The sequence below is a fragment of the Monodelphis domestica genome, chromosome 5 (assembly GCF_027887165.1).
Source record: "Monodelphis domestica isolate mMonDom1 chromosome 5, mMonDom1.pri, whole genome shotgun sequence".
Taxonomy (NCBI): Eukaryota; Metazoa; Chordata; class Mammalia; order Didelphimorphia; family Didelphidae; genus Monodelphis; species Monodelphis domestica.
In genome coordinates, this window is record NC_077231.1 from 31314306 (window position 1) to 31338222 (window position 23917).

At 56.0% G+C, this 23917-nt stretch overlaps 2 protein-coding genes across 11 annotated transcripts; one reads left to right on the forward strand and one right to left on the reverse strand.

The window, feature by feature from the left end:
* Window positions 1–11: 11 nt before the first annotated feature.
* TARBP2 (TARBP2 subunit of RISC loading complex) lies at window positions 12–4710 on the reverse strand. Of its 6 annotated transcripts, none has more exons than XM_056798105.1 (8): window positions 4148–4710; window positions 3335–3534; window positions 2670–2772; window positions 1165–1237; window positions 938–1055; window positions 692–819; window positions 393–585; window positions 12–313 (listed from the first exon to the last, which is right to left on the reverse strand). In XM_056798105.1, exons 1-8 carry the CDS (start codon window positions 4339–4341, stop codon window positions 156–158), a joined length of 1167 nt encoding a protein of 388 aa, XP_056654083.1. In that variant the 5' UTR covers window positions 4342–4710; the 3' UTR covers window positions 12–155. The 6 variants fall into 6 exon arrangements, with proteins under 6 accessions (XP_056654083.1, XP_056654084.1, XP_056654086.1 ...); XM_056798106.1 differs by having other exon boundaries at window positions 3365–3534; window positions 4148–4342; XM_056798108.1 differs by having other exon boundaries at window positions 3335–3529; window positions 4148–4286.
* Window positions 4670–23578, forward strand: MAP3K12 (mitogen-activated protein kinase kinase kinase 12). Of its 5 annotated transcripts, none has more exons than XM_056798049.1 (15): window positions 5976–6272; window positions 16645–16819; window positions 16939–17125; window positions 17535–17718; window positions 17920–18111; window positions 18278–18436; window positions 18814–18972; window positions 20309–20417; window positions 20930–21039; window positions 21138–21254; window positions 21380–21517; window positions 21608–22229; window positions 22387–22457; window positions 22547–22787; window positions 22966–23578. In XM_056798049.1, the coding sequence occupies exons 3-15, from the start codon at window positions 17080–17082 to the stop codon at window positions 23059–23061; spliced, it is 2244 nt and encodes a 747-aa protein (XP_056654027.1). In that variant the 5' UTR covers window positions 5976–6272; window positions 16645–16819; window positions 16939–17079; the 3' UTR covers window positions 23062–23578. The 5 variants fall into 5 exon arrangements, with proteins under 5 accessions (XP_056654024.1, XP_056654025.1, XP_056654023.1 ...); XM_056798048.1 differs by having other exon boundaries at window positions 5979–6272; window positions 22547–22820; XM_056798046.1 differs by lacking the exon at window positions 5976–6272 and adding an exon at window positions 4670–5600 and having other exon boundaries at window positions 16645–17125; window positions 22547–22820.
* Window positions 23579–23917: the final 339 nt, after the last annotated feature.

Sequence of the window (23917 nt, forward strand, 5' to 3'; positions counted from 1 at the left end):
TTACAAAGGCGTCGGAGAAGGGTGTTTATTCGGAGGAGGGGCAGCCCCCCCCCAGGGCCCAGCCCGGGCCTCGGGGCAGGCAGAGTCTGTGGCAGAGGTAGAGAAGGAGCCTCCCGGAGGGGCGGAGCTGGCAGTGCGCGGCGCGCCCCGAGGGTTCACTTGCCCCCGGCCATGATCTTGAGGTACTGGAGAGCGTGGCGGGCGGCCTCCCCGCGGGCCGCCTCCCGGGTGGGCGCCGAGCCGTGGCACACCGTGGCCGGCTGCGTGGACAGTTCCACCAGGCACTGGCAGAGGCCGCTCAGACTCAGCTCATCTGTGGGAGGCAGAGGGGAAGCGCTGCCTCTCGGGCCGTCCTCCCGCCCAGGCCCTCCCTGCCCCTGGGCCCCCCATACCGATGTCCAGGTAGCTGACGTGGAAGGCCTGCTCCTCGGAGAGCTCGCTGAGCACGCTGCAGCAGCCGGGGCCCAGAGAGCCCAGGGGGCAGCTCCGCAGCGACAGGATCTTCTCGCCCGCTGAATTGCGGAGGGAGTCCCAGGTGCAGCCCGGGCTGCGGCCCCGGAGGCCGTCCACGCGGGAGCTGATGCCCTGCTGGTGGAAGGGGGGGCTCGCCAAGGGCTGCTGGGAGCCGGCGCCTCCTCCCCGCCCGGCCTCCCTCGAGCCCCCCAACCCCTGCCGCCCCACCCGCACTAACGATGTTGAAGTGGTCGTCGTCGGGCTCAGCCTCCGGCCCGTCCCGGGGGTCCAGGGGCACCGTGTGCACCCTCAGCAGCATCTTGGCCGCAGCGTTGCGCTTGGCCAGCTTCTTGGAGGTGCCGCTGCCTGGGGGAACAGAGATGAGGCTGCCATTCCCAGGCCCCATCTGGGGACCCCCATTCTGCCCACACGGGAGGGAAAGGTAGCGGCAGGGCCCCCAGAAGGCCCAGGCACCCCCAGTCACCGATCTCCATGAAACGCTCCACCCGGCAGGTCATGGTGAACTCCTTCCGGTGCGCGGGGCCCGACTCCTGGGTCACTGTGTACTCTGGCAGCCGCCAGCCTTTCTGCACCACCAGCTCCTGGCAGACGGCAGGATGATGGCCCAAGGGGTCAGGGTTGTGGTCTGGAGAACCCCAAAGCCAGGACTGCCCTCCCCACCTCCAAGCAGCAGCAAGGGAAGGAACGTACCTGCAAAGCTCCCACGGGGTTACACTCGGACTGCTGAGGAGAAACGGGGGCCTTGACCTCCCCCGGGGGGCTCCTAGGGGAGAGACAGGCCAGGCTGACCTAAGGGAACCGCCTGTCCAAAGCCATGCAGTCAGGAAGGCCACAGGCAGCCACAGCTCACCCTCCCAGGTTCCCGGGATCAGCTTTGTCTGCCCGTGGCTAATCCCTTCCCCAAGCCTCCCAGGCATCTGGTCTCCAGCCTCTCCTGGCCCCAGGGGGCAGGAAGTCCTTCCAAACACTGGCCTTGGCCCGAGAAACAGAGGCTCCCCACGAGGGAAGGCACCTCTGCCCCCTGGGAGCCTATTTCCACCAGAGAGAGGGGAGAGAAGGGCTGGGCGATCACAGTCCCTGGCCCTGGGACTCTGCTCGGCTCAAGTCAAACATGGGATGGCAGTTCCAGGGTAGCAAATGGGAGACGCTGCCCCTCCCCCCACGCCAATCCCCTTCCTGGTATCAGCTCCCCCCAGGTCTCCCACCAACGCTGCATGGCCACTGCTGTCAGAAAGGAGAGCCTGGACGGCTCCAGCCCAGTCTTAGCCTGCTTTGTTGGGGCTTGGAAAAGAATTGGCCCAAGACAGGAGGGGAACAACCCCTCCTCTCTCCCTTCCCTCCTTGGCCAGCAGATAGGTACCACAGGAATAGCAGCAGGGACATCAGCACACATCAGGGACTCTAGGGAAAGAAGAAAACCTCCCACGGGGAAGGGGAACCTGTTTGTTGAAGTCCTGCACTGTCTTCTCACCTGTCAGCACCCAAACTACCCCTCCCAGGCTGGAGATTCCTTCTAGCCTAGCAGAAGACAAAGCCAATGGCCACTCAGTGGAAGAAATGACAAGGGGAGAGACAAAGGAGCTACTTAGTGTTTTGGAGGGATTTAGGAGTTAGGCTTTTTGGAGGTGTTTAGACCAGCAGGAGAAGAGGGACTACTGGACAGGTCCAGACTCCTATGGAAATCAACTCCTCAAATAATGGCCCTCCACAGGGCCTCAGCTCAGCCACCAGGAATAACCACTGTGATAAGATTCTTTCATTGTAGGGGGCAGCAGGGTAGCTCAGTGGATTGAGAGCCAGGCCTAGAGATGGGAGGTCCTGGGTTCAAATCTGGCCTCAGACACTTCCCAGCTGTGTGACCCTGGGCAAGTCACTTGACCCCCATTGCCTAGCCCTTACCACTCTTCTGCCTTTTGACTCCAAGACCAAAAGTAAGGGTTAAAAAAAAAAGATTCTATCACTGTCTAAACAAAAGGAAAAGGGAATTTAGTTTGGAAGCTATCTATCCCCCATTAGACTAAGCCCAGTGGGTGTTTATGAACACACCATGGCCTGGAAAGGCCACTAAGGAACTACTGGGAGGGAGGGGACTTGGCTCCTGGGAGATGGCATAGGGACCAGTAACTGCCACCCCTTACCAAAGGCTCCGATGTGAAAAGGTGCCACCTCCCCTGCCTCCCATCCCAGCCCCTCACCTTCCATCCTCCAGAAGCGGCTCCAACATGTTTCCTCCCTTCAAGTATTTGAGGGCCACCTCAGCTGCTTTGTGCTTGGCGGCTTTCTTGCTGGGGCCCTGACCTGGAAGAGGGGGTGCAGATTATACCAAGAGCTGGGAGAGTCCTCATCCCCATCCTGACCCCCTACCACCATGCAGGACTAGAATTAAGCCATCCCAATCTGTCCTGACAGCGCACAATCTTTAAAAACAATTTCTTGAAGCTTCTGCAAAACCTGTCATTTCCTAACACACACACACACAGCCCCCAAGATTCACTCATAATAAAGCATCCTTAAGTATCACTATAATAACCATGTCTAGAAGCATTCTGGCCCCATGGGGCTGTGGATCACCATCTCTACCAAGAGCAAGGAGGCATGTTTAGTCAAAAGGTCTCTCTCCCATCCCTACAGACCACAGCAGGCCCACATCCTCTGTTCTATGCCAAGGAGAAATGAACCCGGGCTAAATTCACCTGAGGTTCTTACACCCACACCCAACTCCCCTCTCTCCCTGCTAAAGAATTCTGGCTCCTTGCCTTCCATCACAGCTCCTGTCCTGCCCCGCCCCCCCAAGCCTTGAAGGAAAGTATAGGCCCCTCCCCCCAAGGTGAAGACCTGTAGAGGTCCTGAGAACACGCACCCCTGGCCTGGGCACCCGACGCCCCCTCACCAGTGCAGCTGGTGTCACCGACGGTGACTCGGAAGGTGAAATTGGGCTGGTGGGCTTGGCCCTCGGCTTTGAGGAGGTCGTACACAGGAGTCTTCCCTATTCTGGTCCCATACTCCTGCAGAAGGCTGATTGGGGTCTTGCCAGGACTGGCCGCCAGCATTTGCTCTATACTAGGGGGAGGTACACAGACCTGCATCGTGGTCCCTCTCTCTGCCCCCCCCTGATGGGCACTGCCAGCCGGGGCCCAGAGGGAGAGCAGGGGGTCAGTGACACTGGGGATGAGGGGCAACGATCACAGGCAGACCCCACCTTGGCCCAGAGGCTGGAGGATGATAGGATAGGCATGGTGACCACAACCTGGGCACAAGGGGGCAGAGGAACAGGAAACTGATAACCGACGGGGTATTAACGGTGTCCTCTGACCAAGTGCATGTTGGGAAACTCCCTAACCGTGACCCCAGGGCATGCAGGGAGAAAATCGGGGAGGGGATCCCCTGCCTCGGTGTATACTGAGAACCAAGCAAACCCTGAAAGCTGGGAGTCTTGCCCCCAGTACACGGTCGGAAGATAAGTGGCTCCCGGCGCGGTGCATGGTGGGAAGAGCAGTCTGTGCCGCGATGGCTGCTGGGAATGCCTCGATCCCGAGGTGAAGCAAGCCACCCTTGCCCACCCCCGTCAGCCCCAGCCCTCCGAAGCCCGGTGCATGCTGGGTCGGCGCGCTCCGCCCCCCTCCCGCATTGCGGCCTCCGCCCTGCAGGGGTCAGTGTGAGGCAGGCGGCCCACCTGGGGAGTCCGTAGCCAGTGATGATCCCGGAACCCTGCTCCTCCTCACTCATTCCCTCCTCCGACCCTGCGGGCGCCACCGTGACTGCAGGCTCCGCGCGCCCCAAGCCACCGCCGCCGCCGCCAACGAGCATGGGCTGGGGCCGGGGCCAGGGCCGGGGCCGAGGGAAGTAGGGGGGGGCGTCGCGGGGCATGACGGGACATGCAGTCTCCAGTCCTCCCCATTCTATTGGCTTCCATAAGAAGCGAGGCTACCCGCCCCACAATTCTCCGGGGGAGTTTTCCTGCTCGGGTCGCAATGGCTTCTGGGAAGAGTCATCTTCCGCCACCCCAATCCCAAACTGTAGTTCCCCCTCTCGGAGTACTACGCGGACGATTCCGGGAGCATGCGTACTGGAGGATGCTGGGCGGAGCGTAGTCTGGAGAACTACAAGACCCAGAAGACGCCTCGCAGCTGGGCTGTCTCCCTAAAGGAATGGTACCCAGCACGCGCCACGGGGACAATCACGTAGTTTGGCCCCTCCTGCCAACTCCCTCCGAGCCAGCTGCCTGTGATTGGCCCGCTTTGGGGCAGGAGAAAAAGGAGAGGATCAGAGACTTGGGGAGCGGGGTTGGGGTACGAGGGAAACTTGAGTGCCGTGGACTCTTTCCTGAGAGAGCCTGTGATTGGCTGATGGCGTGGCCCCCAGAGGGGACCCCGGAGAAGCCGGGAAGTGTGCGTGGAAGTGGGGGCTTCCAGCTGGAAACAGGAGGGGAGCTCTCCTAGGAATTCCCCAAGTCCCTAGTTTGTAGAGCCCTACCGCACCTTGCTATACTCTCTGAGCCCCAGCCTCTGCCTTCTCCCCTCTCGGCATCGGGGTACTTCATTCACCTGGCTCTGCCTGGGAAAACTGCTGTGCAGCGAGCGCCTCCGAGATCCCTGCAGGAAGGAACCCCATTCCCTCCCAGTGGACCGTCAAATCCCCGTGTTCCCTTTGTCCCCAGAAGCATGAAAAAGAAGCGAAGATAGGGCTGGGGGAGTCCTTGGGAACCAGTATCCTAAGGGTAGAAGGGAATCTGTCCGAGGACTGTTCTTGGCAGTGCACTTAAGAGCTCTGAATGGAAACTGGCTGATGGGTTTGGAAGAATGGGGTTGGCACACCTCTCCTTACCAGTCCTAGTCACTCACGCTGCCAAGGGAAAGAAGGGGACTCGGGGGCCCAGACCACTTGGTGGAACACATCTACAGAGGAGATCGTCTGCCAAATGGCCAGGCCGCAGCCCCAGACTTTCCCCCAAAGCTTTCTCTGTTGAGCTCTAGGATGGGGGTGGTCTTGGGAAGAGAAAAGAAGTCTCTAAAAGAAGGGACTGCAGGAGAAGAACAAAAGAGGTCGTCTTGATTTTCTCGGTGTCTTGGGGAAAGGGAAAGTGTCCAAGATGAGAGCTCAGAGATCCTGAGGGGGAGTAGCCCTGGGTGAGTGAGGCTGGAACCTGGAGAGAGGAAAGAAACAGGGAGCATAGGGGGAGGACAGGGTCTGGGGCCGGAGGGGTGGGGGGCGGGGGGCTAAGTGAGCTTGGGAGACTTTTAGGGCAAAGGGTAGGTACTAAAGAAGCCATGGGCCTTCGTCTATTGAGGAACCGAAGGAGTCACTGAATAAGGGCCGCTGTGGGGGCCGAAGATCCAGAGCCGGGCTCAATACCGGAGGGGCTGGGGGAGGGGGTGGGGAGGGGTCTTAGCTCCAGGAGCTGGGAATGAGCGCCAAGCTGGGCCTGGGAGGGAGCTACCGGCTCCTTTAAGAAGCCGGCGGCTCCGGCGCATCTCCCCCGCTCAGGGCGTGTCCGTCCCGGAGGGCCAGGGGCGGGGGCCTAGCAAGGAGCCCAGCTCGAGCCAGGCTGGCAGGGGGTGGGGGTCGGAGGGGAAGGAGCAGCAAGCGCTGCGCTGACAGACTCGGCCCTGGACTCGGAGGGCCGGCCTGAGCATCGCCCGTGACACCGCCCCAGGTCCGCTCAGGGGCAGCGGCGGGGGCGGGGGGAGGAGGAGGAGAAGGAGGGAGGGAGGGGTGGAGGCGAGGAGCCCAGAGCTGCATCCGGAGCAGAGCTGCAGCAGCGCCGCCTTTTGTACTGAGGCCGCCGCCAAGCCCCCCAGGTGAGAGCCCAGCCCGGGCCGAGGGGGGGCAGCTGGGGGATAACGGGGGATGGGGACGGAGGCGGGAATGGGGGGTCCAGGGTCTGCCGGGGGATCGGTACTAGAGGGGCGGGGCGCGGCGAGGTGGGGGGGCGGGCTCAGCGATCTGCTGGGGATGATGAGGATGGATGCGAGAATGGAAGCCCCGGGGCCATGGGGATGGAGAGAGTGAAGATGCTTGGGAAGAGACCGGAGGGAATGCTGATGGAGGAGGTCTGGGCGGGGGTGGAGGAGGTGGGTAGGGAGGCAGGAAGGACCGACACAAGGACCAAACCCACTTAGCCAGGACCAAGTGTTGATGGAGGAAGACAGAGGGATGAATTTGTGTGCCCCCCCCCCAAAAAAAAAAACAGAGATGAGAAGGGCAGGGCCAGGCCTGGTGCCCCCAGAAGCAGGGGAGACTGGGAGCCTGCAGGATCAAAGGCATCTGCTCCTGGCTGCCCAAACCTTAGGCCCCCTGACATCCAGCTTCCATGCTGCCCCCACCCCTCCTCCAGCAGAATCGCTCTTCTCCATCCAGCTGTTGCATCCCCCACCCCCAAAGTGACATTCATTCCCTTGCCTCGTCTCTCTCTGATCTTGGCCTTGAGTTCAAAGAAGACCAGAGCAAAGAGGGAGAGGGAAAGACTTACAAATGGAGGAAATAGGGCACTCAGGGCTGAAGGAGCTGGATTGAGGAAGTCCAGGAAAGATGTCACCCCCTCTAGCAGAGATTCACTTATTCTGGGATCCTAGTAACTGACTCCCAAAATAGGTTGGCCCTTGGGACTCTCTCTGACCCCCAAACCATCTTTCCAGGGGGGAAGAAGGCCCAGCTGACTTCTGTCCAGCAGCCCAGTTTTTTCTGTTTCCAGGGGAGAGCTGACATTTGGATAGCACTTTCAGCTTCACAAAGGGCTTTACATCCCATAGCTCATTTGTTCCTCACAACAGCACTGGGGGGTACATACTGTTATTATCTCCTATTTACATATAAGGAAACTGAGGCTGAGAGGATGAACATGAAGATGTCTGAGGCAGGATTCAAACTCAGGTTCTCCTGACTCCAGGTCACGTGTAGCTTATTTTTCCTCCTGATTCCAGGTTTGACACAATTCGGTTGTGTTTATCTAAATTCCATGCTATGAGCCCCCAAAAACAGTTTTAGCCAGGTTAGAGGCACAGCTGGTCTAGTGAGGAGAAAATGAAAACAGGCCAAACTAGGTTTTCCTGCCCAAGTACCTATAAAAAGAACTGACTGGGGACAGCTGGGGGGCTCTGTGAATAGAGAGCCAAGGCAGGAGAGGGGAGGTCCTGGGTTTCAGTCTGCCCTCACACACTTCCTAGCTGTGTGACCCTGGGCAGATCACTTAACCCCTATTACCCAGCCAGTACCACTCTTCTGCGGTGAAGCCAATACTTAGTATCCGTTCTAAGACGGAAAGTGGAGCAGTGAGATGGCTCAGTGGCTAGATACTTAGTATTGATTTTAAGATGGAAGGTAAGAGAAAAAAAAAGAAGAATGAAGTCTGACAAGGGTTTGCATTTTTAAAAAGTAGAACTGAGGACCACAACTCAGAGAGGCAGTCAGATAGCCTAGGAAATAGCACCTTGGGCCTAGAGTCATGATGACCCAAGTGCAAATCTAATCTGAGATGCTTACTATATGACCATGGGTCATATATGTCTATATCACCCAACTCCTGGCTGCCTCAGTCTCTTCAGTCTTCTCTAAAATAAGAAAGAAGGAATAAGCATTTATGGAAGCAGCACCTACCCTGTTCCAGAAACTTTACAAATATTATCTCCTTTTGATCTTCACAACAATCCTGGGAGGTAGATGCTATTATTTCCCCATTTTATAGTTGAAGAAACTGAGGCAAAAAGGGGGTTAAGTGACCTATCCAGGATCACATAGCAAGTGATTCAGACCCAATGTTCAGTTTATTATATCATCTAGATTATATATTAGGCATGATAATAGCATCTACCTCCCCTGAAGGTGAAGTCATTATCATAAAGAAAAAGGGGGCAGCTGGGTGGTTCAGTGGATTAAGAGCCAGGCCTAGAGCTCAAAGATCCTGGGTTCAAATCTGGACCCAGATACTACCTAGCTGTGTGACCCTGAGCGAGTCACTTAACCCCATTGCCTAGCCCTTCCTGCTTTTCTGCCTAGGAACCAATACTCAGTATGGATTAGAAGACAAGAAAGGATTATTTTAAAATCAACAATATTTTTAAAAGATCAAATGAGAGAACATTTGTACATGTTTGGCAGAGTAAATGTTTCATATGCGTTTATTGCTGTCCTTCCTTCTGAGCCCCTTCCCATGTTGCAGTTGGGGGATGAGAACAATATCTGTCTCAGCTGACTGGAGGAGCTAGGATTACCTGAGGCAGATGACCACTCCCACAGTTGCCCCCTCTCCCTTGAGTCCAATGACAGCCTCCCACCCCCTAGCTAACACCACCAAACAGCTTGACAGACAGGATGTCTGGGCTAGATTTGGTGACCTTCAGGAAAGAAAGCAAGAAGGATCAGTCAAGTGCTTGGAGATCTTTAGGAGGGGTACAGCTGGTTCTTAGGTAATGGTAATGTGCAGGAAGGGAGAGATGGGTCACTAGGAAGAGAGGCAAGTGAATGTAGTAGAATGGAGAGGTGGGAGATCCTGGCTAATGCTAACTAGCCATACTTCAACTCTCCAGGCCTCAGTTTCCTTCTGGGGAAAATTATGAAATTAGACTAGAGAGTTTCTAAACCTCTTTCTATGAGATTCTCTAGAGCTCAGCTTCCTGGCTTTTCCTCTCTCTTCCTTCTTCTGCACTGGGAGATAAGAGCATCCAACTTCTTGGCTCCTCCTACTATCTCCACTGGCCATCCTCTGCTGCCCCTGTAATTCAGGGGGCATCTCTAGGGGCCAAGCCTCCATCTGTCCTGAGCCCTTTTGGGAGGTGAGAGGAGAGGAAACATTCTCTAATGATTCAAGAACTGACTCCAGGAGAAAGACCCATCAGATCCTTTGGGGGATCTCCTTTCTTCTCCCTACCCTTATTCTCTCCCCCTCTGTCTCTTTCTTTCTTTGAGGATCTCAAAGAACTTAACCCAAAGCATCCCTTTATTAATCTGTATTTGTTGGGCCACATGGAACTTTTAGTGAGACTCCCAGCTATGTTCCAGGGAAAACAGAATTTTTTTCTTGGTGCTGGATGGAAAGAAAATGGAGGGACCAAGTATGAGTGACAAAAACTGCAATCCAGGAGTCCTAGATCCTGGTTCTTTCCCTTGGACACAGTAATGGCACCCCCCCCCCACTCTTCAGTAGTAGATATTTCGGAATTTGGCACTATGATCTCCAAGCTATCCCCTAAAAGACTGGGGAGAAGCATGAGGAAACCTAGGACAAAAGGTTCAACTATTCAAGTCCCTGGGCCAGGAGGCTGCTTGCTAGGCACCATTAGAGGATGCTGGACTTGGAGTGGGAAGATTTGGGTTTGGTCCTGTTTGTGTGTGACCCTAGACAAGTCATCTAGACTCTATGGGAAGTTCTATATTGTGTTCTGCACCTGAAGTCAGTCTGAAGATGCTGGAGGAGTGGGTGGAGATAAGAGCTTTGGAAGGAGACTCCATGGAGAACCTGATGGGCTCCTGGATTGTGAGCTTCTCGAGGGCAAGGTCTGGGCATACTTATCTCCCTCTCTCAATAGTGTGCCTTGTCCAGAGTAGGCACCCACTATTCCTATTTAAATTGAGTCAGGGGGCACCTAGGAAGCACAGTGGATAGAGTGCCAGGCCCAGAGGGGGGAGGACCTGGGTTCAAATCTGTCAACAGGCATTTCCTCACTGTGTGACCATAGGCAAGTCACTTACTTAATCCCAGTTGCCTAGCCCAAATCACTCTTCTGCCTTAGAATCAATATTTAGTATCAATTCTAGGACAGAAGGTAAGGGTTTAAAAATAAATAAATGAATACACTGAGTGAGAGAGAGTTAGCCTGGATTCAGGAGGACCTGGGTTTGAATCTATCCTCAGACACTTTTTAGCTGTGTGACCCTGGCCAAATCACTTAACCTCAGCTGCCTAACCCTTGCCTTAGAATTGACACTAATAGAGAAGGTTGGTTGGTTTGTTTGTTTGTTTGTTTTTTAAGTAAAATAAATTGAGTGAAGCTATCCGGTGTGAAGGTAGGTACAATAGGGAGAAAGGATTTGAAGGGGAAAAGAAGGCAGCAGGTTGTAACGAAATGGAAAAACCTGGGTGTGAGACCTGACTTGGCTGCTTCTTTCCTTTTAGTCTATTTCCTCCCCTCTCTGTAGAATGAGTCTAATATGGAAAGGTTGTGCTTGGAAAACTCAAAGGCTTTTTTCCCCTTCTCTCAGTCCTGCCCCCCCCAATATCCTGTTCCCATCTCTCTTGGACCCCCACAATAATGGGATCCTCTGCCCTCTTCCCACCCTTAATAAGCCCTCAGATCTTTTGTGTGATGCCTGCGAAGAGGAGATTTAAGTGGATTCTGCCTCCACAATAAATAGGCGCCCACCAAAGACAGCAGCTAAGCCTCATGGCCGGCCGGCCTGCCCACAGCGCTCTCTGACTTCTCCATCCCCTGACCCGGAAGTATGAGGTGTCTCAGGACCAAATCTGTGGCCACCTGGGCCTCAGTTCTCCAGGGTGTCCGGAGAAGGAAAGACGGAAGGATTTACTTATTGCGTACCCAGCATGTGCTAGGAATTATAGCAATAATAGCTAACCTTTATATGGTGCTTGAAGGAAGCTAGATGGCTCAGTGCTTAGAGACCTGGGCCAGGGGTCCAGAAGGCCTGAGTTCAGATCCCATCTCAGAGACTTACTGCTGAGTGATACTGGACAAGTCACTTAACCTCTGTTTGCCTTCATCCACTGGAGAAGGAAATGGCAGATCATTCCAGTATCTTTGCCAAGAAAACCCAGGGGACAGCATGGTCCAAGGGGTCAGAAAGTCAGACACAAGAGAACAGTAACAACATCCCTATCCTGCTCTGTGCCAGGCCTTGTGCTAAGCCCTCTAATAATGATAAAGGCACTCACTCCAATCGTCAGGTACTACACCAAGATGCACTATTGTCTCCATTGAACAGGTGGGGAAGCTCAAGTTAAAGAATTCCCACAGCTAGGAAGTGTTTGAGGCCAGATTTGAACACGGGTCACCCCAGATCCTGAACTCTAGACCCACCACTCTATCTGTTGTACCACCTGGCCACAGGGGAGTTTCTCCTCTAAGGGAAAAATTCTTCCAAAAGATGGGCACTGAGTCCCATGGGCACGGGATCTGAATCCAGGTCCTCTGGCTACCAGCCAGGAAAGCGCCCATTCAACTCTGGCCAACTCTGCTCCTTGGGTGTTTTTAGATAAGAGCTGGGAGATATTCTGCCTCCCCCGAAGGATTTCCCTTACTCTCCACAAAGATCTTTGAGATTTGGGGATACTAGGGAGCAACATCTATCAATCTTTCCTTTTTTTTTTTTAAGAAAAGAAACCCTGACCTTCCATTTGGACTCAATACTGTGAATTGGTTCCAAGGCAGAAGACCAGTAAGGGCTAGACAGTCAGGGTTAGGTGACTTACCCAGGATCACACAGCCAGGAAGGGTCTGAGACCAGATTTGAAGCCAGGCCCTCCCATCTCTGGGCCTGGCTCTCAATCCATAGAGCCATCTTCACCTATGCATTTTTTCTTGCTTTAAATTGCCCTTCAGAAGAAAGAGACCTGGGAGTCAGGAGATCTGAGTTCTAATCTCAGCTCTGCCACTAACAAGTTGAGTGACACTACGCAAGTCTCTTCCTCTGTCTAGGGCTTGGTTCCTCACTTGTATTTTCATATATTTGACGAGACAATGGCCAAGACCTCTTTCATGGCTCTAGATGCTACATGGCAAGAGGAAGTCTCTCACTGATTCAGATCCCTGTGCCAGGAGTCAGGAATTGAACTAGGTGCCCCAAAGCCCTCCAGAAAGCCAACCAAGCAGCTGGAGTTGGGCTCAAAGGATCATAGTTAGAACTATCCAGCCTCCTTCACAGAGGAGCTAGCGGGAGAATGGAGGATAAGGTACTCACTCGAGGGCACCTAGAAAGCAAGAAGCTCCTTCCAGGGTACTAAGCCATGGCTGGAGGAAGAGGCAAAGAGGCTTGGGAGGCACCCACCTGCTGGCCATTCTGCTTAGAAATGCATCCACAGAAAGGAGAAGGGAGCTTGCCATCTTCCTGCCTGATCAGACAGGGACGGAGGGAAATTGGATTAAGGGATGGAGTGGAAGGAAGGGCCTGGTGTCCTCCCACTGACAATATGGTTGCCATCATTTCCCTGTTAAGTTCTAGCATTCAAAGGATGCTCCGGCAGCCCTGGGAATGGGGAAATGAATAAGATAAGAACTCACAGGTCTTTAGCAACTTCAAGTCTCACAGCCACCTTGTGGGGCATTATTATCCCCACTGGGCTTTGGGGGAAAATAAGGCTTAGATGAGCATAGAGGCTGGATTTGAACCTCAGTCTTCTGACTCCCAAGTTCAGGACTCTTTCCAGAGTTGACAGGGGAAGTAGAGCCAGCAAAGCAGAGATCCTTCCTCCAACATTAGACTGAACTCTTTGAGAGCAAGGAATCTATGTTTTCTTTGGTCTTTGCATCCCCAGAGTGTGCCTGGCACAGTGTAAGTGCTCAACTCTGGTTGCCATTTAAATTCAGTAAGTATTTTGGGGAGGCAATTTGCCATACCCAGCCGTGGAGACTGGGTTCAAGTCTTCCCGCCAGCCTAAATACTGGCCTTGACCCTCAGAACTTTCAGGAAAGGTAGCTACCTGCATTGGGAGAGGGAATTTCCTCCTCTAGGAGGTCCATATACCAGGGAAATCTCAGGGGTCCAGATGATTTTGAGCACCTACTGTATGCAGTATTTACAGTGTTGGAATACCACCCCCCTCCCAGGACCATAGATACAGATGGTATAATAGCAAAAAGAGCAGTGAAGGAGACCCAGACCAAAAAAAAAAGCCCTTGGTATATTCTAAGGGGAGGGGGTGGATGGGGGAGAAAAAGAGAGACAGAGAGAGTGAGAGAGAGAGAACTGGAGGTAGCAATAATATCTGAGTACGTTCAGAGCTGGGAGTAATCAGGGAAGGCTTCACTGAAGAGGTAATGCCTCAGCTAAGCCTTAAGGAAAGTTGAGTCTTTGGAAAGACAGAGATAAGGAAGAAGGGCTCCTTTCAAGGGTGGGGAAGGGGAGGAGACACCCCATTTGCACTAGCCTGGGAAGCTTCACCTAGCCTAGAGCCAGCAGTCCCTAAAGAGTGTGGCCAGAATGATTGACAGCCACCTCCTCCAGCAGTTCACTGGGACCCTCACTCGGAATAACTGATGACTAGGAGGGAGCCCCCCCTCTCCCGGGGTGACAGAATGTCTGTGCTGGGGACTCTCCTCTCCTTCCTCCCAATTGGCCCTGGCGCCAAAGGCCCCACTGCGGCCCGGAAGGCTCTTGGACTCAGCTGGCGGAGAGAGCTGGAGAAAGGAGGAGCTTTTAATGGGGATGGGGGCTGCGGGGGGCGGGGAGGCTCATCTAGTCAGACCCCGCTTCCTCTGGTCCCGTCCCGGACCCCCCCCCCAGACTGGGGAGCCTAATGGCAGCTGCCAGCTCCCAAGGCAGGACCTGAACGTGCCTCCTTCCCATGGGGGTCCCTCCCCCTCGCTCCCCCCTCGAAGCTGCTGTCCAAACAAGCTGGTGGAGTCTAGCCCCGGGGCCCTGGGGAGGAAAGTGGAGGGAGGCTGGGCTTTCTCTGCATCTCATCCTCTCGGAAAGCAACTCTCTCCGTGTCTCTGTGTGCTGGGCGGCCGGGAGTGAGCCAGGGGGACCGGCTGTCTTTGGTTGTGCCAGGCGGATGCCAGGCGGGCAGACGAAGGTTGAAAAATTCCGCCCCAAATCCCGATGCCCGGCTGTCTGCTGCAAGGGTTTCCTTAAAGATGGAGGTGATCTCTGGCTCGCCACCTCTCACTGTTTCGGTCGGGCTTGCGCCGGCTCCCCAACCTTCGATAACAAAAAGCCAGTTCTCTAATCCTTAGTTTCCTCTTTATTCCCCCTTCCCACCCCGGGCAGGTGAGGCGACTTGGTCACAGTCACTCAGCTGTTAGGACCCCGAGGTAGAGGATTCGAACCCAGGGCTCCCCGACATCAGGCCGCCAGGTCCACCCAGTTGTTCTAGATCCCGCAGCATAAGACCCTGGACCCCAGGGAATAGGCAAATGGTGCTCAGGGGAGATGAACACGGGTAGCCAGGGGGTCTGGGAAGAGCCGCTTCGGATCTGTCAGAGAAAGCGAAAGAGCCTGAGACCAACGTTCCGTGCTCCCAGCACGCCAGGCTCCGCCTGCCACCCGTGGGGTGCTGCTCACGTGACCTCTGGCTAATCTTGTCCCGGTGACTTCACGCGCTGCCTCTGGCCCCGTCGCCATAGTTACCCAGCTCCTCCCCTCCCCGCACGCCCTGGGCCGCCAAGTGGAACCCGGGCAGCGGCTCCCGGAGACTGGGCTGGTCCCTATCACCTTTCTTCCCGCCTCGGTTATTCCTTACCGGTGACCTTGGCTTTGGCGTGGGTCCCCGAGCTCCCGGGGGGGGGGGGATGCAGAGTTCTCTCTACCCCACCCCATTTCCCAGCCAGGGGCCACTGGACGGCCCTCGTGCGAGCAGACGGGCACACTGCCGTGGGGGGGCAGAGCATTTGTGCCTCGCGGAGTCTTGCTCAAGGAGCACTGAGGGAGCCCGTGGCCCCAGCTCCGTGCCCCCTCAGCTAGAAAACGAGGCTCCCTCGCTGGCTTGCCGTGAGGGGAAGTGCCGTCTGCCGCCCAAACCTCGGCTTTCCGGCTCCCGCTCGGCCCGGTCCCAAGACCTCCGAGCAAAGTCGGGTGTCCCTCCGATTGTCCGTGGGGGGCTTTGGGGCGGATTACTGGCGGCAGTGAAGGGGCCCGCGCCACTGGGGGGGGAGGGGGAGAGAAGGAATGGCCATGGCGGCCATGAAGGGCCTGCAGAAGGCCGATCCAGGCCAGTCATGTATTTGCCCCTTAGTAACGAGCACTGGCTCTTCCCAAGGAAGTTTGCCGGGAAACGAGGGAGACGGAGAGGCCAGAACAAGAACGTGGATGGTCTGGAGTCCCCCAGGCCCATCCTCTGGGGTGGCCACCCTTGTCCTGAGCTCGAAAGGGAGCTGCATGAAGGATTGGACCCTCCCCCCCAGGGAGCTCCCCCAGTCTAGAGAGTAAGATAAGGAACTTTGGGGGGGGGCTCAATACCTAACTACACAATAGTATATGCATAGCAGCACCTTACAGGTTATTGGATCCTCACAACAACCCTGGAGGTACCATTACTAGTCCCATTTTATAGATGAGGAAACTGAGACATGGAGATAATCGTCTGAACTGTAGAACTGGAATCTGCTCAAAATGGAGGAAAAGAAACTGACCCCAACTCTGCTCTATCCCCGTGCTTGTTCAGGGTTCCTAAGAAGCATTATGGTAGAATGGGTGAAGAAGGTGCTCCCAGGCATCGATTTGGCTCATCTGTGGCCTTAGTTTTGGGAAAGTCACCATCTTTGACCCCCAGGAAACTCCCCAAGACCCCTCCATGAAGTCCGGCTGGAAAGAGCTCAGGATTCCACTATTCCGATAGTTCCCTGAACCAAACAAAGTCCAATCGGGTCCCATAAGCCTTCACCGCATTTCTTTAAAGTGCTTACTGTGTGCCAGGCTCTAAGGACCCCAAACTGCAACAATCCCAGGGGACTGGGGTCAGCTGGAAGATGACCAGATGAGAGGCAGCTACTCCGCTTCCACTCACTCCCCCCAGCCCAAAGACAATCTGGCTCTGGCTTCCCAATGTGAGCTTCTCAATTCCCTGAGGGAACTGTTTACCCGAAAATAGCCCCATGTGGCCACTGGGACCCGAGAGTGGGGCACTGATCTCACCAATGGCTTTTGAAGAAAATTTGGGTGTAGGGGATCGTTTTTTTTAACCTTACCTTCTCTCTTAAAATTGATCCCAAGTTCCAAGGAAGAAGAGTGCAATCGGGGTTAAGTGATTTGCCCAGGGTCTCTCAGCTAGGAAGTGTGTGAGGGCAGATTCAAATCCAGGACCTCTCATCTGGCTCTCCATCCACTGAGCTCCCTAGCAGCTCCCGACAGACCTACAGACAGAATGGGACCTAGCCTAGCTGGCATGGACCATGGGAGCTGTTTAAATGATGCCTTTAGACCCCCCTCCCTTTAGTTGAGAGGAAATTGCCCTGCAGATGGGAGCTGTCCCTCCTGCTGGGTACTGATAGCTCTTGTCCCCCACAGGGCAGCCTCCTCTCCTTCCCTCCCTCCACCCTAACCATGGCCTGCCTCCACGAGACCCGAACACCCTCACCCTCCTTTGGAGGCTTTATGGCAGCCCTGAGTGAAGCCTCCGTTCGAAAGCTCGACCCAGACACTTCGGACTGCACTCCAGAGAAGGACCTGACCCCCACCCAGTGTGTGTTGAGGGATGTGGTGCCCCTGGGTGGGCAGGGGGGAAGTGGGCACAGTCCCTCCCCGGGTGGGGAAGCCCCCACAGAGGCCTTTGCCAACAGTGTCCTGCAACTGCATGAGCAGGAGGCTGGGGGCCCAGGAGGGGCTACAGGGCCCACAGAAGGCCGGACCCCCCGGTTCCGGGCGGATGAAGTCAGGCTGCAGTGCCAGAGTGGCAGTGGCTTCCTGGAAGGCCTCTTTGGCTGTCTTCGCCCAGTCTGGACCATGATTGGCAAAGCTTATTCCACGGAGCACAAGCAACAACAAGAAGGTAGGTTAGATGCTTGGACCGGCCTTCCTTTTTCCCCATCAGGGTTCTGGGCACCTAAGACCCTCCTTCGCTTGAATTCAGCTTCCTGCTAGCCTCTGCAGGGCCAGACAGGGCCTTGATGGAGACTTTGGGGAATTCCGACTCTGCTCCCCCAAACCCCTCAAGTTCCCTCAGCTGACAATAAGGACACTTGCTGACTTACTGCCCTCTCCCAACTCCCCCCAAATCTGTGCCTTCCCATCTCCACCTCCCACCTTCTGATTCATTCACTTCCTCAGAAGTCATTCATTCAGTTAAAAGACCATTTATTAAGCACCTGCTTCCTTCAGAGGTGCCAATATCTTCCTCTCAAGCTCCCTGCCATGTCAGGAGGCCCATATTTTCCTGAACTAATTCTCTCCTCTTATAGACTTGTGGGAGGTGCCTTTTGAGGAGATCCTGGACCTGCAGTGGGTGGGCTCTGGGGCCCAAGGTGCTGTATTCCTGGGACGATTCCACGGGGAGGAGGTGGCCGTGAAAAAGGTTCGGGACCTGAAGGAGACTGACATCAAGCACCTTCGGAAACTCAAGCATCCCAATATCATCACTTTCAAGTGAGGAGGAAATCCTGACTCAGGAGGGGATACTGTGGTATGATGGGAGTGAGTGGGTTCCCAAATGAAGGCTTTGGGGGTAACTAGGTGACTCGATGGATTGGTATGATCCTTTCCCAATCAGGAAATGGGAAGCTCCCTTCCAAAAGGCTTGGAGCGGGGCATGGGCCCATTCTGAGATTCCCCTGCAATTCCTTTCAGGGGCGTATGTACCCAGGCCCCCTGCTACTGTATCCTGATGGAGTTCTGCGCCCAGGGCCAGTTATACGAGGTTCTCCGGGCAGGACGTCCTGTCACCCCATCCCTGCTAGTCGACTGGTCCATGGGCATTGCTGGCGGCATGAACTACCTGCATTTACACAAGATCATCCACCGAGACCTCAAATCCCCAAAGTGAGTAGGGGGCAGAGAGTTAAGAAACCCCCTCCTGGAAGGCCTACCGCAAATCGTGTTGGCCTTCCCTTCTGACCCTCTTCGTGGCCCTTCCTGAAGTTATTTTAGTAGCTGGAAATGACAGACGGTGAGGAAACCCGATTGACCCGCTCCCTCTTCCCGCTAGCATGCTGATCACTTATGATGATGTGGTCAAGATCTCAGACTTTGGGACATCCAAGGAGCTCAGCGACAAGAGCACCAAGATGTCGTTTGCAGGGACAGTGGCTTGGATGGCCCCAGAGGTGATCCGGAACGAGCCTGTATCTGAGAAGGTGGACATTTGGTGAGGGCCAGGTTGGGGGTGGGAGCCAATGGTGTGTTGTGTGTCAGAGTGGGAATGTGGGAGGGAGAGCCAAGAATGAAAGCAGCTAAGGTCAATGGAGATCCTCCCACCCCAGCTTGGTGAGCTTCCCTTCTGCATCACACCAGAGGGCCAGATTCAGGGCTCTGGACTTTTAGCTTGGAGTGAGCAATCTGGCTTTCCCCAGGTACTTGGGGGGAAGGAGAACACAAATGTCCAGTCACTTCCCTAGGAATAAGCAGGGGAGACATGGGTAAAACAGCTTGGTCCTGACCTGTAAAAGGAGAGATGGAAAGATCTGGGGGACCCAGACCTGGAGTTTGGAGGCCTCCCCCTAAGGCTCCCTCTCCTTGTGCCAGGTCATTTGGTGTGGTGCTGTGGGAGCTGCTGACTGGTGAAATCCCCTACAAAGATGTGGACTCATCCGCCATCATCTGGGGTGTGGGCAGTAATAGCCTTCATTTACCTGTGCCATCCAGCTGTCCCGATGGCTTCAAGATACTCCTCCGCCAGTGCTGGTGAGGTCAAGGGCCAGAGCTGGGATCTAGAACCCATGAGGCATGAAATCTTAAGTATGAGGGGCTGGGAACCAGGATCTGGGTGAGGATGAGAAGGAATCTAGAAGGGAAATGGAGTGGGAACCTATAGTCAGGCTATGTTTCTGGGCATGGGCCATCCAGAGTTGGGGCTTGTACACAGGAGGCATAGAAACATGGCTCAAATTCTTGAGGAACCCCAGACAACCAGCATGGAGACAGAATCTGGAGCACCAGGGCTAGAACTCAGAATCAAGAGGGAGTCAGAATGGCATTTGTTTGGAAAAGGAAGGGACCATTTAGCTGAAATCACCTTACAGAGATGTAAATCCACACCAAGAGAAATGAATTCAGGTGCTCCAGCTCACACACACAATATGGCTGGAACTTGAACAGGGGTCATTCAAGCATCCTGCAAACATTCCTCTAATCTCCATGTGCAGTGCATTTGTTTTTGGATGCTAGAGGGAATACCGATACAATCCGGTCCCTGTTCTCAGTGATCACTGGGTCTTCTAGGAGAGAAGTATGAAGGGAGGAAAGAGGGAGGCAAGGAAGGCTTCCCAGAGAACGTGATGCTTAAGATGGACCTTGAAGCCTGAGAAGAATGTCAATAAGCAGAAATGGAGATATTCATTCCAGGTGTAGAGAACAGGACACACAGAATATGGGACAGGACAGCTAGGTGGCACAGTAGATAGAATGCCAAGTCTGGAGTCAGGAAGGCTCATCTCCCTAAATTAAAATCTGACCTCAGAAACCTAGCTTTGTGGCCCTGGGCAAGTCACTTAACTCTGCTTGCCTCAGTTTCCTCATCTGTCAAATGCCCTGGAATAGGAAATGGTAACCATTTCAGTGTCCTGGCCAAGAAAATCCCAAATGGAAACAATTGGACACCACTAAAAAAATGAATGAACGGCAGAGAAGTATGGGATCACTTGGTCGTCTAGAGGATCTGAGTGGGTGCAGTGGGAGATCCCTGCTAGAAAAGAGAGTTTGAGTGCCAAGTCGGAGGGAGGGAGTGAATGGCTGGCTACGGGGTAAGCAATAGGGAACAAAATGTAGGGTTTGGAGCAAGAAGGGATTGCCTCTGCATTGGGAGGTCAATCTGACAACTCCACAAGGCGAATCCAGGAGGTTGGCCCAGGCACGAGTTCCATGGACGATGGGAAGACAGGAGACTGATGTGGGGCGCTTGGTAAGAATCTCACAGAAAGGGGGCGCCAGACCTAGAAGTCAGAAGTGCCCTGGACCCAGGTCACGGTGGATGTGGCACGGGCTGACTTCCTCCATGTGGCTTCCTGTCTCCTCCCCCCAGGAATAGCAAGCCCAGGAACCGGCCTTCATTCAGGCAGATCCTGCTGCATCTGGACATTGCCTCAGCCGATGTCCTGTCCACACCCCAGGAAACCTACTTCAAATCCCAGGTGGGCTGGGTACACCGAGCTATTCATGATCCTCCTCCCCCCTCCCCAGGGTGTGAATTCTGAGTCCCGCCCTGTCCATGGTACTTCACATGGAAATCCGCCCCCACTTGTTACCCCAGAACTGGGCAGGGACCCCCTTCTGGAGAGCAGCTCATGGCTCCCCCCACAGGAAAACAGGAGAACTGAGGCTCTTGTGACTTGCTGAGATCACCAGCTATTTGGACTGTGTGATTCCCAGTCATCTGGTTCATTGCTAAAGGCTGGACTTGGCAGCACACCTGGGCTCCCGCTGCCATTGCTCACTGCCCACGTTTTTTGTTTGCATGAGTGTAAACCCTTAGTGCTCAGTGGGTAGGGACAGGGGCTGCGGCTCTGCTTAGGCCACGTACCGGCTGAAGACTTTGGAAGTTCCAGCCGCCACGCCAGGCTGCCCAGAGGGCAACCTTCCTTTTAAGGGTTGCCCAAAGAAACCTGTGGGGCTCTTCCCCTCACCTTCTCCTTCTCGCCCTCAGGCAGAGTGGAGGGAGGAAGTGAAGCTGCATTTTGAGAAGATCAAGTCGGAGGGAACCTGTCTACACCGGCTAGAGGAAGAGCTGGTCACTCGAAGAAGGGAGGAACTCAGGTGTGGGAAGAAGCCATCGTACTGCCCCCTTGGGTGGGGGGGCGTGTGCTGGGCCCCTTGGGGGCAGTTCTCATTTGGTCCCCCTCACCCTGAGGTAGGCATGCCTTGGACATCCGGGAACATTATGAACGCAAGCTGGAGCGTGCCAACAACTTGTACATGGAGCTCAACGCGCTGATGCTGCAGCTGGAACTCAAGGAGAGGGAGCTGCTGAGGTAAGCGGCCCAGCCCGGGGCCATCTTGGCGATCCCACCGCCCGAGGCCGAGCCCCAGCCCCCGGCGGGTCCCTGCTGAGCCCATGTTCTCATGTGCCTAGCTGAGTGGGTGCCTGGATTCTTAGGCGGGAGCAGGCCTTGGAGCGGAGATGCCCCGGACTCCTGAAGCCTCACCCTCCCCGGGGCCTCCTGCACGGCAACACCGTGGAGAAGCTCATCAAGAAGAGGAACGTCCCGCAGAAGCTGTCGCCCCACAGCAAGAGGTGGGCCTGGGTTCCTGAGCTGGGGGCGGGGCACCGGGCAGCAGGGTGTCTTCTAAGCCCCACCTGACCCGCCCCCCCTCTCCCCCTTAGGCCTGATATCCTCAAAACGGAATCCTTGCTCCCCAAGCTAGACGCCGCCCTGAGCAGCGTGGGGCTCCCCGGGTGTCCCAAGGGGCCTCCCTCCCCGGGAAGGAGCCGTCGCGGCAAAACCCGCCACCGGAAGGCCAGCTCCAAGGGCAGCTGTGGTGACCTGCTCGGGTTTCGGGCGTCTGTACCTAACCCCGAACCTGGGGGGCCGGGGCATCCTGGGAGCATAGCGGGGGGCCCTTCGGCCTGGGAGGTCTGCCCCCCCGCCCTCCGAGGCCTCCACCATGACCTCCTGCTCAGAAAGATGTCATCCTCCTCCCCCGACCTATTATCAGCCGCACTGGGAGCGCGAGGCAGAGGGGCGGGGGGCGGCGGCCTAGAGCCCAGCTCTCCCCCTCCGGCCCAGGGAGACACTCCTCCCAGCGAGGGGTCAGCTCCCGGCTCCACCAGCCCCGATTCTCCCGGAGGAGCCAAAGGGGAGCCGCCCCCGGCGGGGGCCCAAGGTGAAAGCGTGGGGCTGCTGGGCTCTAGTCGGGAGGGAACTGCCGCGAGAGGAAGCAGGGCTGCGGCTCAGCACCTGACCCCGGCTGCACTGCTGTACCGGGCTGCTGTCACTCGGAGCCAGGTGAGGCCTGAAGCCCCCTCGGCCACTCCCAGGCCCGCCCCAAGCCCCGGGTGCTGCCCCTCGTCCCCTCCCCCGTCCCGCCCCGCGCCACCCGCCCAGCCAGCCCAGGCTTTGCTCCGGGCCACACCCTCATCCGGATCCCTTCTCCTCCCCGAAGAAGCGCGGCGTGTCCTCGGAGGAAGAGGAGGGCGAGGTCGACAGCGAGGTGGAGCTGCCGACGAGGCAGAGGTGGGTGGACGCGCCCCCGCACAGGGCCGGTGTGGGCGAGACAGTGGCTGCCGACCAAATAACAGCCACTTCTATCTCATGGCTCCCAGGTGGCCCCAAGGCCTGAACAAACGGCAGTCGCTGTCCACCTTCAGCTCCGAGAACTTGTCCGACGGAGAAGAAGGCACGGCCAGCGAGCCCTCCCCCAGTGGCACCCCAGAGGTGGGCAGCACCAACACGGATGAGCGGCCCGACGAACGGTCCGACGACATGTGTTCCCAGGGCTCCGAGATCCCGCTGGACCCACCGGCCCCAGACGGGGCCCCGGGGTCCCAGCCCAGTAGCCAGGAGGTGCCAAACCAAGTCCTACTCAGAAGGGAGCAGGTGGGATGGGACTAGGGACCACCCGGGGGGAGAAGGGCGGGAGCACTCGGAACAGAATGGGCGGAGTCGGAAGCAGGCAGGACACGCGCATGCGCGCAAGGTGCCAGGGGCTGCTGGGACTGAAGGCCGCCTAACTTCTCTACAGGGCCTCAACTCGGAGGACTCGGACTTGGATAGCACCGAATTGGATCAAGCGGGCAGCGCCGACGCCCTGCGGCCCCCCGCCTCCCTCCCTCCGTGAATGCCGCCCTCACCAATGTAGAGAAATATTTATATAAATGATATATATATATTCGACAAATATTCAAGAGGGCAAGGCTGCTCCCCCGACTGGGTGGCCATCTGTGGGGCCAGTCTCCTCTCCGTGAACTCCCCTCCTCACACGGTCAGCCGGCGGTCAGGGAAGGTCCGCGAGTCCCCTTTGGCCCTGACCCCTCTCCCCCAAACTCCAGGGCCAGGCTCTGCCTAACTGCACTTTTTTTGGTTTCTGACCCGTTTACAGACTTTGCACTGGGGAGGGAGGCCAGGCCCAGTCCTCTCCTCTGGGGCTTCTCAGGTGACTGTTCACCCCGTGTCCCTTTTTAAAGCCCTCCCCTTTCACTGGCTCCAGGACTCAGGGGAAGGAAAGGCAGGCAGAGCATGTGGTGCCCAGCTGGTGGGCTCCTCCGCACCCAGGCCAGCTGCCTTCTGGGGTGGGGATGAGGCCACTGTTGTCAACCCTGTAAGATATCTTGAAATATAACCAATCCACGCAGGCACTCAGCTGTCTGAGTTTTCTTGTCAAGTGGGAGGGCTAGAGCAAGCCAGTGACCACCTTGGGCGGTGGGGGGGGGGGGTGGGGGAGGGGGCCGCGGCGGCAGCGGCTATGGCCAGTGCCTTACTCAGTGTGCAAAGCTTAAGAGAGGAGAACCTGACCCTCCCATCAGCCTTTCACCCTAACCTGTCACAAGCACCAGGGAATGCAGTCTGCCAGCTATGCTCCCACTATTCAAGATAACTGGAACATGATCTTGTCACCAGTTTAAGAGATTCAACAGAAAAATGGCTGGAGTGGCAAAGGCTGCTTCCCAGGGTCCCCAGGGTCCCAGGGAGCCAGA